This window comes from Pinus tabuliformis, chromosome X (genome assembly GCF_031772625.1).
Source record: "Pinus tabuliformis cultivar Carrire ecotype Pingquan chromosome X, CPIR1, whole genome shotgun sequence".
NCBI lineage: Eukaryota > Viridiplantae > Streptophyta > Pinopsida > Pinales > Pinaceae > Pinus > Pinus tabuliformis.
In genome coordinates, this window is record NC_142308.1 from 100,096,849 (window position 1) to 100,115,763 (window position 18,915).

The 18,915-nt window shown below is 32.7% G+C and overlaps 1 protein-coding gene across 1 annotated transcript in view; it reads right to left on the reverse strand.

Annotated features, from left to right (window-relative positions):
- Positions 1 to 8,001: 8,001 nt before the first annotated feature.
- The window catches only part of LOC149138597 (transcription factor MYB114-like), a 94,537-nt gene continuing 83,623 nt past the window's right edge, over positions 8,002 to 18,915 (reverse strand). The window contains exon 3 of the mRNA XM_089450410.1: positions 8,002 to 8,383. Coding sequence (XP_089306536.1) covers positions 8,002 to 8,383 — 382 coding nt within the window. The remainder of the gene's footprint in view (positions 8,384 to 18,915) is intronic.

Here is an 18,915-nt window from a genome sequence, read left to right on the forward strand (position 1 = left end):
CATAGTTATGATTATGCTTTTATTGGTCATTCAGTTCCTATCATTCAGGGATTTGATTTACTATCCCTAACAAAGTGTATCTATTTATTATTGGAGTTTAATGTGAAGCCTAAGCATCGTATTTGCTTGTAGGAGCTCCTGCTCATCCGCACCTGTGAGCTCCTCTTGTGTTGTTTGCCAATTTATGTCTTCCATATGAAACTGTTGACATGGGAGGTAGAAGTATATGGCCAAATTAAAGAAGGTAACTTCTTTCATGTTTTGCGAGACTCTCTCCTCCTTGTGCATCATTTGGTGAGACTCCCTCCTTATTCAAGATTTGATGAAGGGCTCCTTTATGAGAGACAAAAAAATAGAAAGTCTTACGAAAGAAAATAAGAAAGTATGTAAAAGATTATCTTCAATAACATATTTCCATGTACCTAGTGATCTTCACAAAATACTCAGTTATGTGTCAATAAATGATGTAAATTAATATTGGAAGATCTAAAAATCAATGGTTGAATTAGGCCTTCTCCTATTCTTTAGAGATAAATGGATTGGCATTACATAGTTATGAATGACTACATTATCTATTAGTTATAGTATGACATAAATTTTGGTTTTTAGTGTGTCACTTTTGTAAGACATATACCTATAAATCCCCATTTTTGTTATCTAATTTAGAGTTCCTATAACAAAATATGTAAGTTTGCCTGATAAGAGAACTCACAAAATCATTTTGAATATATAGTTATGACCTAATGTAGTTTTTGTGATCTAAGGAGAAACTTACATATAAATATAAAATTACATACATCTCTCTCTCTCTCTCTCTCTATATATATATATATATATTCTACCATCAATATAATGATTCAAACACTTAGATTTTTTGAGAAATTTCTTACTTTCTCCGTCCAAGCGAAATTGTGGCCTTGGTAGAGAACACACACACACACACACACACATATATACAGGTGTTCGCTAGTGTGTGTGTGTGTTCTCTACCAAGGCAACAATTTTGTTTGGATTGAGAAATTTCCATCGGAATCTAGTCATGTGAGTGTTTGAATAATTATCTTGATGGTGGAAATGGATTCAACACCATCAAAAACTTAAGACGCTGGCAAAATCCTGAAATTTTTCAGCTGTAACATAGATTTCCAAAGAAATATATTAGATTTTCTCAAAATCCTACAAAACTTTCCATCATTTTTCAAACAAAATTATATATATATATATATATATATATATATATATATATTATTTCAAACAAAATTATTATATATGTTTATATATATAATAAAATTACATTTTTTACAAAATTTTACAAATTATTCACCTACTGTATATATAATTTTCCAACATTAATTTTCTCATCCCATACTTATTTTTACACGAAAATTTATGCCTTTTTTCCCTTGTTATATATACTAATAAAATTTTTGATGAAAACACAAAAATAAATATATCGGAAATAAATATAACAGAAACATCTTTGAAAGAAAAGCCTTCGCGAACTTCAAGAAAATAAGCATACTTAACACATCGGTTAAAGAAATTTAAATTAAAATGGAAAATTTTGCATATACAAAATTTGAATATGAATGTTATTCTCTGAATCTCTACTTTATTCTGCATTGGCGTCATTAGTTGGGACCAATTATGAATGTTATTCTCTGAAGCTCTACTTTATTCTGCATTGGCGTCATTAGTTGGGACCAATTCAGTTTTGTACATGAAGAAAAGTAATTGGAATTGTTAACTACATGGTATCTAGATAATTTTTTCGTTGATGATTTTCGTTCGTAAAAGGTCATTTTATGGATGGATTATTAGGTTCAATATTAGATATAGTGTGCATGATCTGTTGGTTGGGGCGGTTGGCTTTCGCACCCCCAACCATGTTCGAATCTTGCGGGAGCTGCGACTGCAGCTCATATTTGTTTCGTTGTTGTCCATACTCGCTATGGCGCTTGCTAATCTGCTCGCTTCGGTGAAGGCTATGATGTAATCTGTTCGCTTCGGCGTTATATGATATATGATGATTCTTCAGCGAGGATGCCTTCTCTCCCCCACTGAAAAAGAACTATATGTTTTTTTGAGAGATATTGTCAAGATTAGGCTCAATTTATATAAGATGACATTTTCAAGGCTATTTGGTAGTTTTGTTGAGATATTCCAAATGATTTATTAGCGAATCTTTATTTATTATTTTGCATTAATTGATTAAGAATATATATTTTTATAATTTTTTTAAATTTGGACACAAATACATTTTGAATAATCAAATTAGTTTTATAAATAATTTTTTTAAATTATGATGTAATTAAATATATATAAATAGTCTCGACAAAATAACATTATTATTAGAAATGCCAAATAATAAAATATAAACTTTTACTTATATTTTATAGCTATTTAAGTTGTTCTTAGGGAGTGGATATGCACCCACTATATATATGTTTGATGGGAAAACATATATATAGTGAATGCATATCAACTTCCTATGGGAAAACATATATATAGTGAATGCATATCAACTTCCTAAGCAAAACCAAAAAAACAAAATATGAATGAAAAATAAATATATGTTAAAGAACATTAAATTGGGAAAATTTGAATATTATTTTCACAAGCCCTACTCTATTATGCATTGGAATCATGAGTTGAGATCAACACTTGAGGATCAGGAAAGTCATTGGAATTGTCAACTACATGGTGTCCAGTGACTATGAGTCAACTACAAAATTGGATCTTTGCTTGAATGATGATTTTCAAGATCTTCCCTCCCATGTTTTATTGTCTAAAGGTGATTTTATTGATGGATTATTTATGTTTAATATTAGAAATGAAGTATATTTTATTGGAGTGTTTTTTTTGTGAGATATTTTAATGATTGGGTTTAATTTTGTTTGGAGATAAATGATTTGACATTCCTTATCTATTATGTTGCATTGATCAAGAGTATTTGGTTAATATATTTTTTGTAAAATTGGACGCCAACAGAGTTTTGATAACGAACTTAGTTTCTTAACTGGTTTTTTTCTCAATTATGATGTAATCAAGTATATATGAAACTTTTCCACAAATGAGCATTTTTTATTAGAGATGTCAAATGATAACATCTAAATTTTTACTCATATTTTATAGCTATTTTAGTTGTTCTTACGAAGAGGATATGCATTATGCATATCGTCTTCGTAAAAACAACTAAAATATCTAAAACATATGAAATATATGCTCGTACAAAATCCAAAGTGTCATTTCTTAAAGAGAAATGAAATAAAAAGTCATAATTTTATACTTTTATTCCTTTCTGAACAAATTTAACATAACACAATTAGCAAAATTAATCCTTCAGTATATGTTTTTAACTTATTATTACAAACTAGTTTTGCTCGGTGACCAAGACAGACACACAAATCAAAAAATTTTAATTGATTGGGAAACCAAGAAAAAGTGCACTCCTTTCCTTGGAAACATGTAAGAGTAGGAAAGACGAAAACATCTAAAAAACCTAGGAAAAAAGGAAACATATCAATTTGTTTCTTTATCTAATAATATATTTTATTTTTATGCAATATCTTTTGGAATAAAAAAAAATTAAAAATAAGGAGAATGTTTGCATTGTTTATAACATTCTCATCTCTCCCTCATAATAAATTATGGTATTGTTTCCAAAGTTGTTCTATTATCCTCTTCTCTTTTTTATGTGATTCTCTAATTCATGTTCTTAGATCTGCATGTAGATCAATTGGTATCATAGAAAAAGATCTTGGAAGCCATATCCATCTTTGAAATTTTTTTTTTAGGCTCATAGATTTTAATCCATTCAGTAGATCAGGCCTCGGTGTCAAGAGCTATCAACAGCGGACTCAATAGTCCATGACTTAGCCTCGGATCTTCAAGAGTTAATTATGTTGAAGCAAAAACAACGCCCTCGAGGGAAGTTACAGATCGATACAAGCTTTCAGCTGCCCAAATTCTCAGGCCAAATTAATGGTGAGGCATCAATTCTTGGCTCTTTAGTCTCTCCAACTATTTCAGAACATGTCCAACGATGGAAGAGGAAATGAAACTTCAAATCACCAGTCTACAATTTGAAGGCCTGACACAAACATGGTGGGATACTTATCTAGAGAATATGATTTTGGCTTTCGAAGTTGAAGAACCAACATAGACCCTATCGACACCTATAAAATCTTGGGATAAATTTTGCCCGGCCTTAAGAGAACACTTGTATCCCCCAAGATATATCCAAAATATCCTTGCCAAATATTTACATCTTCAACAACTACCAAATCAATCAGTGCAAGCTTACATTTGTGTCTTGTGCAAGTTGTGCATTCAACTCCATATCTTTGATCCAGGAGAGGTACTAATTATCAAATTTAATTCTAGTTTGTTAATGCTTTTTCACCAATTGGTTGATTTGTTTGCTAGTACTTCATTAGACAAGGCATTTATTCTGGCCCGAGCTATGGAATGCAAAGTAAGTCTTCGAATCCAATCTCCTCAATCCAGAAATGGTATATCTCCCTCTGGTTGTTCTAATATAGCCTCTGCCTCATCCCCCACACCTCAAAATTCCCCTTGGTGTACATTTCATAATATCAACCCACATGCTTCTGTAGATTGTAAAGTACTAAAAAATATACACCCTAACAAGACTCTTATTACAGAGGTCGAGCAACCAAATGCCACTACCCCACTTGTAGTTGTTTCTCTCGACAACCCTACCAAAGTTGACCCCTCTCATGCTCATGACTGCTATGCAACAAACACCTCTATTGCACCTATGTTTACCCATAATTTTCAAATCAAACATGATTTTTCCACTCTTAGTCCCGACAATGGGAGTGAAAAGAATATTGTGGCAAAGGACTTCATTCAATGCCTTTTCCTTCCAACCACTCCACACCCACACCGTTATCAGCTCAGTTGGGGTGCGAAATGACGATCCTTATCTTACCATTTGCTAACCATCTTTTGTAACCTTTGCTATTATCCCTTTCCACGATACTGTGGTATGTGATGTTTCTCCTCTCGATTGTGTTGATTTGTTACTGGGAATTATGTATCAACAAGCCCAACATGATGTTTAGTCATGCTAACAATCAGCAATATAACTTGCATCATGATGGTATCACCTATGTGCTCACATCCTTAACTAGAACATCAAATTAACCTTCGACTCGCGAAGCTCCTTTACGAGAGTCAATTTAAACTAATTTGTTTCTTTGTGCTTGGATCGCACTATCAAGCCTGACAGCCTCACCAATCTAGTCCCTCCTGCAATGGCTCCTATACTCCAAGAATTTGTAGATGTCTTCACCCAACCAAAAGAGCTACCTCCAGCATGCTCTATTGAACATAAAATCGATCTTATTCCTGGTGCTTCCTTACCCAATACCCCATTTTATCGCTTCGCTCCTCAACAGGACACTGAGATAGATCGCCAAATTGAAAAATTGTTGACCTCCAGTCATATTAAACCTTCCTCCTCACCATGTTCCTCTCTAGATTTTATTATTCGCAAAATAGATACTTCTAAATGATGCCTTGTGATAGACTACCAAGCCATTAGTAAAGCCACTGTTAAAAATCACTACCCCCTACTCCACATTGAAGATTTGTTAGACCACCTACACGAGGTTTGTTTCTTCACAAAGATGGATTTGACTGCACGCTACCATTAATTTCACATGCGTACATCTGACACATGGAAAAATTATTTCAAAGCAAAGTTTGGGCTATTTGAATGGCTAGTCATGCCATTTGAACTGACCATCGCACGAGCCATGTTTATAAGATTCATTAATGATATTTTCAGGGCACACTTGTGTAAGTTTGTGGTCATTTACCTTGATGATATTTTGATATTGAATAAATCTTGGGAATACCATCTTCATCATGTTCGCAACATACTTCAGTTATTGTGAACACATAAACTTCAAGTCAAAGTGAAGAAATCCTATTTTGGACAAACATCAATTCAATATTTCGACTGATTATTGACAACACGGGAGTTCACCCAGATCCCTCTCAGGTAAAGGCTTTGCCATAATGGCCAGCACCTTCCAATGTGCATGATATCAAGAGCTTCATGGGGGGTATTAAATTATACAGAAAATATGTTTCTCATTTCACACAATTGGCTCCCACTTTGCACTAGTTGTCAAATCATGCAAATTTTGTTTGGGATGTCAAATTTGAGCGACAATTTTCTCAACTCAAGAATGCATTATGCTTGACCCCTGTTTTTCATTTTCCATATATGAATCAACCATTTGAGATGGAAATCGATGCCTCTCAATTCACCATTGGGGTTATTCTTAAATAGCGAGGCCACCCTATAGCATACCATATTGAGGCGCTTGTAGATGCTAAGCTCATGTACAACACATATGACAAGGAATTCTACAGTTTAGTGTGAGATTTGAAGTAGTGGCGCCATTTTATTCTTGGAAAATAGACCATCCTCCATATAGATCATCATCTACCTATCTTGATCAACTTCCAACACAAGATTCAAGACAAACACCATCTAAAGTGGGCTACTGACATTCAACAATTCCATTTGGTGATTAAATTTAAGAAGAGGACAACAAATAAAATGGGTAATTTGTTAATTTGACCACCTACTCAGGTCCTACACATTCAAGAGGTGTGTTGTGCTGCATATGGTACCTAGAAAGATATTTATGCCACATATTTGGTCTTTGGGGAGCTATAGGAAGCTGTGCAGCAAGCTACAATCATGAAAAAAAGTCCCTTTCTTGATTATACCATTTTCAATGGTTGGTTATATAAAATTAACCAACTATGTGTGCCACAATATGATGATCGTCTCCTTCTCATCCATGAAGCACATGCCTCTTCATGCGAAGGGAATTTTGGCACAAATAAGACCATTCTAAATCTTTAATGCCACTTCTATTGACATGCTTACCCAAGAAAGTGGAAAAATTCATTCTCGCATGTTCTCTCTGTTAAAAAAGTAAGCCCTCAAACCATAATCATGGTTTGTATCAGCCATTAACAATTCCCTCTGGTCCTTGGGAATCCATTTCCATGGACTTTTGAAGTGGTCTTCCTACTACTTTCTGCAAACTTGATGCTATTTGGGTAGTGGTCTATCATTTCTCGAAGATGGCCTTTCTTCTTTGTCATAGTACTACCTCTACTCCTTAGACCACAAATCTTTTCTTCCAACATGTTTGGTCATACTTTGGTTTGCCAAGTAGTATTATTTCTGATCATGACTGTCGTTTTCTCAGTACATTTTGGTGTACTCTTTGGTCTTTGTTCGACACATTTTGGTGTACTCTTTGGTCTTTGTTCGACACATTTTGGTGTATTTTTTATCACTATAATATTAAATCAAATTAATATTTTAAATTAATAAAAATATTGGTTTAAATATTAAGTTAATAAAAATATTTTATTTTATTTTTTAAAATATAATAAATTTATTTTGACATTTTATTTTATATTTAAAAGAAATACTCAAATTTAGCTTTATAGAGATTTACTTTATTTGTATTTTTATCTTTATTTTGAACTCAGCAACCAACACAATAAATTATTAGTAAAAGTTTTCTCAAGCTCACATTATTTCAATCAATATTTGAACTACCCCTTACCATTTATAGAGATATCATATTAAACAAATAAAAAAATATAATTAGTAATTATAGGTTAAATATATATTTATTATTTAGATATATAAGCATATGAATATAAGAGTAATAGTTGTTTTTTATTGTTTTTATATATTAATTTTTTTTTTTTCAAATTTTATTAACCCCGGGATAGTTTTTTTATAAAGTAGTTTTTTTATAAAATAGTAAGTTTGAATAGTAAGTGTGGATTATTTATAACCATGACTGGTAACGGGAACATCTCATCATTGCCACTCATAGTCACATGATATGGGCGCGCATATATTGTTTTGTATACTGGGCTAACTTTCACAAGTCTGGTAGTTTATCCTGAATAAGATTCTGTACGGTTTCAAAATAAAATCATAACATCCATAATTTCAAAATCCTCGATAGTGAAATTTGTCGAAAATTCTGGTGGAGGTAAAGGTGGAAAGAAGTCTAACGACAGATTGGATGTGTTAAAGTCGTCACTGTCGACGCTCAGCAGGAGGTTCTTAATGAGTTGATCAGAGTGATGGTCTGTAAACGATACTTCAGGCGGTCTAACGGCTGTTGGCCTGATTAGGGAACCCGAGTTCATTTCAGCTCCCTTTTTATTTGAAACTATCTCGTTCATGTTATCAAAACAATTGGTTTTATCAAGCACATGCCTTTTGCACATATGAGTCTTCCAGTAATTCTTGATCTCATTATCAGTACGTCCTGGTAATCGTCCTGCTATTAGTGACCAGCTGCAAACACACAATAAAATTAGTGCTGATATTATCTGCCATGGTTATTACCATATGTCTAATTACCATGTCTTCTGAAACCATATGAGTAAGTTTGCGCTTTTTTATTAGTTCGGTATAAGTATTCTCTGTGTTTGCTAATTAGCCATATAGTCAACTAATGAGAAACTGTTTTATGCTATATTGATGGATAGTTAACCAATTGAAACCAGTTTCGACATGTTTAAAAAATTGACACAAAGTGGGGATCGGTTTTATTATCTTATGATATAGAAAAGTAAAATCAATATAACTTTCGAGGTCAAAGAGGAAAGTAAAAGTAATTGTGTTTGGTCATATCTAAAATCTTTAAAAAACAACTAATAAAAAAGATACATGGAAAAGTGTTTTATATATATATATATAATTTTAATAAATTTTTAAAATATTTTTTTGAATAATAAGAATAGATAAATTATAAATGGTTTATTATGATAATGATTGGTTATTAATGTTCATTAAAACTAAAATGGTCTTACTGAAATTTATTTAAAGTTTTATGTCTATAGTTAAAAAAATTTAAAAGATTTATCAGAAGATCACCCTACATAGTTTTGTTAAGCATTAAAAGAAGCATTTCATGTCAACTAACTTTTGTTGAGTTGAAAGGTTAATAAGATTGGTGATGTAAAAAAAATGAAATTTAGATTGAAGATGCGTAGAAAATGAATAATTTAAGAGATACCTTTTTTATTTTCAACAAAAGGTTAATAAGATTGGTGATGTAAAAAAAAATGAAATTTAGATTGAAGATGCGTAGAAAATGAATAATTTAAGAGATACCTTTTTTATTTTCAACTTTTCTTTTGTTGATAGACTCTTTCAACCGAGGAATTATTGGGAATTGAATAATTTCTAGTTTTACTACGTAGCTAATTGAAATTTGTTCTTATTTTAGCAATGATTATTTTCTTCTTTACACTAGCCAACACGGAGAGGTGATTTCTGTTTTCAAGATTTGGGTTGATCTCCTGATAATAGTCATAGTTTACTTTTTCTCTCTCACTTTGTTACCCCCTAATTTCTCCTTCAATTTTGATGTAATAATATTTTTAATACTATCTTTATTGTGAAAAATTATATTATCCTTTATCCTCCAATGATGTAGCCATTATTGGGCATCCATATGCCATTCCCACCTGAACTACATATGGTGATTTTCCGAGTTAGAAGAAATTTAAGAAACTCATTTTCTTCCATGTTCTCTAACCTCTTCTTATACATAAGTTACCTATTAATAACCATGCTTTCAATGGGTGAAATACTTACTTAAATGAGAAAGATATGACAGGGTGTATTACCTTTAATTTTTTGAGATTTTATTTGAGGAATTTCTTTTGGATATGTTGTATCTTCCTCATGAATTTTTAGAGATACTTTAACTTCATGCCTCTTTTCCATTTAACATAATTAGGACTAAGAAAATATCAAAAGGATTTTCTTTTTTTCCCATATCTAAAGATTTGTTAAGTTGCAATTGTTTTAAAATCCATAATATGATTTCCATCATCAATTCTATAACTCTAATTTATCTGGTGATGGATGCCATTTCACAAATACTTATATGAAGAAACTTTCTCAATGCTCCGAGTTTCTATAAACTAGTATAGATGCACCTTACAATGAGCCTAGAGAGATCAAATCTTTTCAGGTGCAAACTTAAACTTATTTTGTTCAGTTGGTATTTGATATATACATATATTTTGTTGAAACAATATCTAGTATATACATATTATTTATATATATATATATATATATATAATGTGTATTGACAAATTTTATCTATGGATTACATTGTCTACATTAATTATTTCTTTTGTTATTAACATATTTTTATGTATACATCAATATTATTTAATGCGACATATTAAAATAATTTATTGATGACCCCACATTGAATTTTTTTATTATTCTGAATATTTTTAAATGTGACACACTAATTTTGTTGAAAATAGCAACAAGAAATGTTAAAAATAGAATTCAAAAATTCCAATTTAACTTTTCCTTGAATGAAATTGTATTTTATTTCTCATAGCAACATGTAAATAGTTAATTAATTTTAAATAACTTAATTAGCTTAGGAATTTTGAGTTGGAAGTATTTTTGAAGTCATGTATATGTTCTCCCTATATTATTGGGGTCCAGGATGAGTTAAGTATGACTTGTAATTAGTTAACTCAGTTACTGAGTTAAGTCCAATTAAATTAGCTCCAAACTCTTTGAGGAACTAATAGTGAGTTAAGAGTCAGATCATGCATTAGTGCACTCAACTAGTGCTACTCGAGTTAACTGAATATTCCTTCATTAGAAACACATGCATGTCGATTATGATAAATACCCAATTGAGACTAGAGTGGGACAATGTACTATGTGTTTTAAATTTTTCTAAGTTACACTGATAGTGCATGCATTCAGGAACTAATGAATTTCCCTTTAAATATAGGCTAATTCTCTCGGGAATTTTGCAAAGAATTAGAAGCTTAGTGGCTTGGAAATTTGGCTAAGTATTGGCCAAAGGAAGTCATCAAGCAGAGGATAGGAAATACTTGTGCAAGTTATGCTCATGGTTGAGCGAAGTATATTGCATTCATCTAAATTCTTTGACCAAGGGTGCAAAGAAAGAGGGAGCTTGAGAGCAGAGAAGAGGCTTGGATTTGGCTTGAGCTTGCTTGTGAGCTAGGAGATTGATTTTATTGAGTGTTGGGATTGTTCTTGTGAGAACAAGCATTGTAATCTCATCTTGATTTTTTGGATTAATGCAATACACATAATGGGGTTTTGTGTTGTGGATTTCCCTAAATATTTATTGTGTTATGTTCCATTGATGTTCTTCCTCTTGTCTATTATTTTTTTTGCTCGATCTTTATGCGTTTCCACTGTAAAGAGTACAAGTAGATTCTTGTCGCTTGTTTTAGTAGATTACATGAGATTGTGAATCTACAGGTAAATCAACAATTTTATATTAAGAATCCAATGAATTACACATGTCCCTTTTATTACTATTGTTAGGAAGGAATTGATATTTTTTATTTTATTCTTTAACTTTCAATTACTTTTCTAATTTATTCATTGAATATTTTATTCATGAAGCAGTTAAGCCAAGTTAATACATATACAAGTCAAGTTAAGCCGAATTGATCAACATTTTCTTTCTATATATAAATATACATAGAATATTTTATTTTTATTTTACGAGGGACACATGCCAACTCCACAAATACCAAATGACACATCTTAATAGAATGTTCTTCTCTATCTATACAATACACAATTTAAAATAACATTTACCGAGTTCAAAAATAATAGGTACATAATAAAAACATGTAATGGATGATATACCTCAAAGTTTTTATTATTGTTAAGTTATTGCTAGATTACCAATACTTTAGAAGTAACAATGGAAATTGAATATTTTTCAAATAACAATCTCATTGCTTATCAAAATAATGCAAGTATATTATAAAATATATTAATTGTATTGTAAATTTTCTAGCTTTTAGAGGTTTTCGAGGCATGTTTCCTCTGTCTAGTAGGAATTTGTTGGAATTAAAAGTATAATTTGTGTAATACACAATCAAAGTTCCAAAAAAGTTTTTCATCAGTTGAATCCATTTATGCATTGAAAATTGTATTTTAAATAATAAGAAAAACACTATCTAACCTTATTTGGACCCAAAAACTCCAAAAATTATAATATTAAACAAGGCCAATATATAAAACTTTGAATTTTTTGTCTATTGTTTTTTTCTTTGTAAGAAAGAGAAAGGCTTAATATTACCAAAAATAATTTACATAAAGTACAAGTTGTGGTAAACTGAAGAGACTAGTGTTGAGATGAAGAGATGCCTGCAGAGTGCTAAATCTAGTCACAAATGAACTAGAGAAGGATTGTATAACCTTGGAAGGTAAACTAGATAGTCCCTCAGAGAAAGCAGAAAATAGTTTAAGATAGAAAGAAAAAAATAGTTTAAGACAAAATTGAATATAGGCCATAAAAAAAATGTGTCCTCTCATTTGACTAGAAAAACTTAAACAACTGTGTAAATTGAAGGAAGAAAAAAAGCATATGGTGCTTAAAGAGATTCTTGGTCATGCTATTTTTTTGGCACTAGATCATCCTGAGGATCGTGTTTCTTGGCTTTGCTCTTCTTTTCCTACTCTAAAATGTTGAAGTATGCGAAAGGATTATCTTATACTCCTTGCAACCAAGGAGGATGCTCTGATTCCATGACATAGCCATAAGAACTTGCATGTTGTTTGGGGATTCCCCTTTGGAGACTTAGGTAGTGCTTTTAGAAGGCCTTGGTTGACTGTCATCTTTAGTTTCAAGCTTCTTGTATCTTTAGTTCCAGTCTTGTCAGAAGGGGAGTGGAAAAATAGTCAAGGGCGAGATGAGGAGTAGAGCCAAACTAGTGCGACAAGTCCATAGGATTTTGGAGTCAGAGAGACAAGAGGGAACTCAATACCAATTCATCCGGAGAGATTTCACAATGTGAGATGATTATTTTAGAATTGAATGCTTGGATTCCAACCTCTACCATTGGGCATTATGCTCCTCTAGATTTTTTCATTTTGTAGAGGTGGCATGTGGTGAGCACCACTATTGCAGCAATAATACTGCAACTCCTGGGCTACCTACTTTACTCTTGTCAACCCAGTAGTTCGTAACAAACTTGGAAGCGACGGTGCTATATGCACAAGTACTAGTTCTTACTGCAGGTTGTCACTTCGTCAGTCAGCGCAAGATCACTAGGAGCTCAAGCCAGCTTCTATGGATTCCAGAAGAAGCTCTATATGTGATGAAAGGAGGGAAATACTACTTTACAAATACTATTCTAACTATAGAAAGGAGAAAGCCTGAAATGTAAAGCAAAACTAGTAAACCCAAATTAACCAACTATCCAACTTTTGGAGAAAGAACTATCAAAATCATGAAAAGAACGCCATTACCTGCTCAAGGAAGTAAACAACATCTAACTAAGCTATTTCTGGAAGTAAATGAGAAAAAAATTATTATGTTTTTCATGTATTTTTATGTGAATTTGACATTTATGTAATTTATTGTTTGTGAATGTGGCAGCGGATAGGTGGCGTTGGAGGGCAGTTTTGGTACGTGAGAGGATGCAGGATGGTGTGGATGGGTCCTAAGAGGTGTCAGGTGGCCTTTTGGAGGCGTTTCCCACACTCGGCCTTCAAAACAAAGCCCACAGGAAAATCTACAGGAGGACACAGGAAATCTACAAGAGGAAAAACAACATTCTATAGGAGGCCTACAGGACGAGGCCGAGAGCAGTTTTGGCTATTTTGAGGGTGTGAGAGTGGGTGGAAAAGGTGAATGAAGGTTGGAATGACGTATTAGGGCACCTGGGGTCTACAAAAAATCAATAGGAGAGAGAAATATGATAGGAACTGCTCAAGGAGAGAGGAAGGAATTCTATGGAAAATGCGGGAAACTAGGGCAGAATTGAGGGGAGACTTGGACGACCTGTAGGGCATGGATTAGATGGAGGAGGTGATGGCTGATAGGCTGGACTACTGCCAGAAGATCTCTATTGCATAAACAACTGAGTTTAACCGATGAGATTAACCAAGTAATGAAATGAGTGCATCTAGAAAAACAAAGTTTTGCATCAAACTAGTCTAAATTGTGATCTAGGAAAGGGAATGCTGATAACTACTGCAATAAAGGAAATCATGAAAGAAGACTATTGTAAATAAAGAAGTGAGCATGATGTAGAAGTTCCGAAGTAAAGAAAACTAGACTATTAACCAACTAAAAAGCTCTGAACACTAGAAGTCTTATGAATGAGGAACATCTGTGTTTTTGGGGCAGCAAGAGGGTCTTTCCCTCAAATCATGGTCCCAGATGGAGGAAGAGAGTCAAAGGAATTTTTTCTAGCCTTTTTGATCTTTTCTTTGTCACTGCTTAACCTGCTATATAAAGCACAAATGGAAGAAAACTATTGAATCATCAAAAGCAACCTATTCTTGACCATAAAAGAAATTCACCTAACAACAACCTAATCTACAAACTGAAATAAAACATACAAATACAAGTAAAGAGGAGCTTTTCTGCTTGGATCGGGACCTAACCCAAAAGCTTTATCCCTCTAAGGTAACTCAGTGCTAACTCAAAAAGGATTCCATCTTCATTTCTAAAACTATAACAAGATTACATGGAACTGTCAAAGAATAAGCTCAAAGTTGAGCAAAGTTTACATAAGAAAAAGTACAACAAAAATCCAACAAAAATTTGGCCCTAGTGAGGCCCTAGGCCTCTCTACTTATATAAATGAAGCTACCAAAAACTTCCTTAAAATCAGGGAGGCTTGGCTCCCAAAACGCGAGATAGTCATCAGTTATCCTCCACTTGCTCGGCTGCATGCTAATGCATGACTTGGCTGCTTATACTCCGAGCTGAATGAAGGGGAATTCGAGGTGAGGAGTAATAAATGAGGGGGACTCCCTCCTATAAGTCCTCTCCTTTGTCCACTTCGAGTTATTGCTGCCATTTGTCCACTGGATCCTTGACTTTGACCACAAAATTCATCAATAATCTGCACTAAACACATATTAGACCACATGGCATCATAAATAACTCAACTCACTCCATAATCATAAACATAATTAGAAAATCATACAATAAGCTAAGAGAATGGTTGATTTGACTAGGTTAGGAGGTAAAATGAGCCCATATAATTACCCATTTATGATGCTCATCATCGCCCCCCTACTGAAAGTGTTGCTCATCCTCTGAGCAACTTAGTCCATCTCCTCATCTTTTATGGCCCTGGTGGCCTCCCTACCATCCCATGCTTTTGGTGTGGTCTCCTCTTCCTTGTCATAGAATCCTGCCTTCCTGTCTATTTCTTCCCACTACTCCTGCTCTTCTTCTTCTCTTCTGCCTTCCAACATGCCTTGCAGTAGTGGGGGACACAATTTGAGGCTAATCCAATTGACCTTTAGCCTCTACATGGAACACTTATACATTGGCACTCTACCTAATGCCTCCTTCATCCTCGTTGGAGAATGATATTCCCTGATCTGCAGACTATGTGGTAAGGTGTTGCATCTCCTCATACATGCATGCACACAGTCACCCCCAAGTAACCTTTCCATATCCTCGAAATGTGCAATGTCTTGTGCCTGATCAATGATATATGTAGGGGCAATCTGAGGATTATTATCAAGAAAGTTATGTGTGCTGATGAGTGCCATGGGGTCTGATGGCTCAACTCTGATCATGAATGGCTCATTCTACTCCTTTATCATCAACCTTCTTATTTATGATGCCCTTAACTCTTCATGGTTCATCCATGAGGTCATGGCCATTAGTTTTAGTTCCCCTAACCTGGCATTGGGGTCCCACACATTCATGTCTATGAGGGTCATGTTATGCAGTTAGAATTCTTCCATCTTTACCTTATCTTCTAATGTGCTTTGATCACATAGGTCCATAAACTGCTTGTAATCTTGGAAAGGCATTGTGCCTCTTTCTACCAATGTCTTTATCTAAAATTGCAACCATTGGTCCTTGAGATACAGGCCATAGGATTTTGCTAGTGTCCTATATTGCAATGCCTCCATGGACCAGCTGGACATGCATGCTAGTTGGGTCTCTTTCTCTTCCAGTGGCCTCCTTAGCAATTCATTTTTGTTTCAAGTTGGCTTGTTGCAACGGAAATTTTTAGGGGTGAATTTTCGCCCTTGGGCTAAATTAACGGGTTTTATATTTTTATTGGGCAAATATTTTGTATCATAGTACATTGTTACAAATCACCTCAAATTTACTTTATAAAAAAATTAGGTATGGAGGTTAGCCCACCTTATTTTAAGGGAGAGGGTAAAAAAAGTAAATTTGGCCCTTGAAATTAGGAGTTACAATCTTCCATTCACCCTCATTTCCAAGAAAATGTATTTATGATAGTTATAAATAAAAATATAAATATAGTGGAGGTATGGTAAATAAATAAAAGCTCTTTTTATACTTACTCCAAAGGTATGGTAAATAAATAAGAATACAAATAAACTAGAGGTATGGTAAATAAATAAAACATCTTTTTATATTTAGTCCATAATCCTCTTTCTATTTAAGAAGGCTAAAAAACGAGGTTTCATTTAAGTGAATCCTATGGGCCAAATACCATATTTATAAAAAAGGTATTGTAAATAAATAAAAATATAAATAAACGAGAGGTATGGTAAATAAATAAAACATTTTTTTTAGATTTACTCGATATGTCACCTGATATTTATAAACACGCAAGTGTGTAAATAAATAAGAATATAAATAAAGTGGAGGTATGGTAAATAAATAAAACGTCTTTTTATACTTCAAAGGTATGGTAAATAAATAAAAATATAAAGAAACTATAGGTATGGTAAATAAATAAAACCTCTTTCTATATTTAGTCCATAACCCTCTTTCTATTTAAGAAGGCTCAAAAAAGAGGTTTTATTTAATTGAATCCTATGGGCCAAATACCATTGGCCAAATTATTATTAATAACGTGCAAAAAAACATTATTAACCCTAATATTAGTATTAATAAAAATAAAGATGGCACATGGTATTGACCCATGGTATTCACATGGAATGCAACCTATTTAAAGGTGGGGAATTAAACTAGCATAGATCCATCTTTGCTCTGGATCAAATATCGTGATATGTAAACTAACATAGAGTGACAAAATATTTGATCCCGCTTGGTAGATCAAGAGCAAAAATGGATCTTGTAATTTAATGTCACTTAAACATTTTAACTTGGTTAAAATAAAAAAATAAAAATAAAAATCAATTATTAATTTTATTAATTTTTATAAACTACTAATAGTATTTTTTAAGCTCCACGTTTATGATAACCCATGGTTATATCATGGTATTCATGTGAGCATAGAATATTTAAAGGGGAAATTCTATCAGCTTAGATCCATCTTAATTCCGGAAATTCTATCAGCTTAGATCAATCTTAATTCCGGGTCTGGCAAGTGCTGGGAGGTTAATGTCACTTTAACATTTTAACTTGGTTAAAATAAAATAAAATAAAATAAAAATCAATTATTAATTTTATTAATTTTTATAAATTACTAATAGTAGTTTTTAGGCTCCAGGTTTATGATAACCCATGGTAATACCATGGTATTCACGTGAGCATAGACTATTTAAAGGGGAAATTCTATCAACTTAGATCCATCTTCATTCTGGGTCTACCAAGTGCTGGGAGGGACAGATATATTTCATCCCTTTAAGAGTGGTAGATGTGGAGTTAAGATGGATATAGGTTGGTTTTTATGATAACGAATATATTAAATAGACTTAGGAAATTATATTATAAAAAAAATCTTAAGGTGAATGGTTAAAGATACATTTAGTCACTTCAGAAAATTTAGTAAAAAATACTGATATCTCCATTAATATTGGTTTTTCTGATTTAGCAAAAAAAAATTCAAAATAATGAAATCTTAACTCTTTCCGCATCACCCTCGCAGAAGAGAGATAGTTGCTGCCCAGATTTCCCACGATTTTTCAAACACTCTCAATATGATATCTTCATGAAAAAGTTAAGGTACTGATCTTGGATTAGTTGTTTGAAAAATATGCTGGTTCGTACAACCTTTCACCTTCTCTGCTGTTCTTAGTTTGTGGTAATGATCTGTAGGGGTTGGGTCACTGCACTGGATATTGTCCTAAAAGGCTGAGATTGTGCACCAAAAAGGAAATTAATCCACATGTTACAACACTGTTAAAAATGGTATGAAGGCAGTGAATTATTCTAATAAGAAATTTAGATTGGGAGAGTCTTAATTAAATTTTATTATTTAATTAAATATTTCCAATTAAAATAATAATAAATCTACATTTATATATTTATATATTGATTGGAAAGCTTCTGACAATGGTCACTTCCTTCCATTAGATCCCCTTTAGGCTTTGGGATACGTACTACTTCATTATATTATATAGTTGGGGCTTGCTACTTGTTGGCGTGTTGGGGTAAACAAACTTGATGTGTTTTTTTTTTTTTTTTTTATCTCGTAGTTGGAGTCTATGGAATAAGAAAGAAATTTGACAGCTTGGAAAAAGTGGTAGCTTGACAAAAGTGGCCACTAAAACTTGCAACATTGTTTGTAGGAAGTGAAAATTATGTTTCCTTTTTCCAAACATGTATGTTAGTATATTACAGTTTAATGAATATGTTTTATTATTATCATATATGGTTTCATACTTTAACAAAACATTCGCCAAGACTTCACAATGTTTTATTATTCAGTGAAAGATTTTCCAAGATCTTACAAGATTTTATAATTTAGTGAAAGATTCGCCATGACTTTACAAGATAATATAATCTGGTGAGAGATTTTCCAAAAAATATATTTATACATATTATATTAGTGATTAAATCGCCTCCCATTTTTCCTATGTATCATGGGGATTCGCCCATGTATTAAACATATAAATTTAGGGTTGTTCTTAAAATTTTCCCTGCTTCTTGC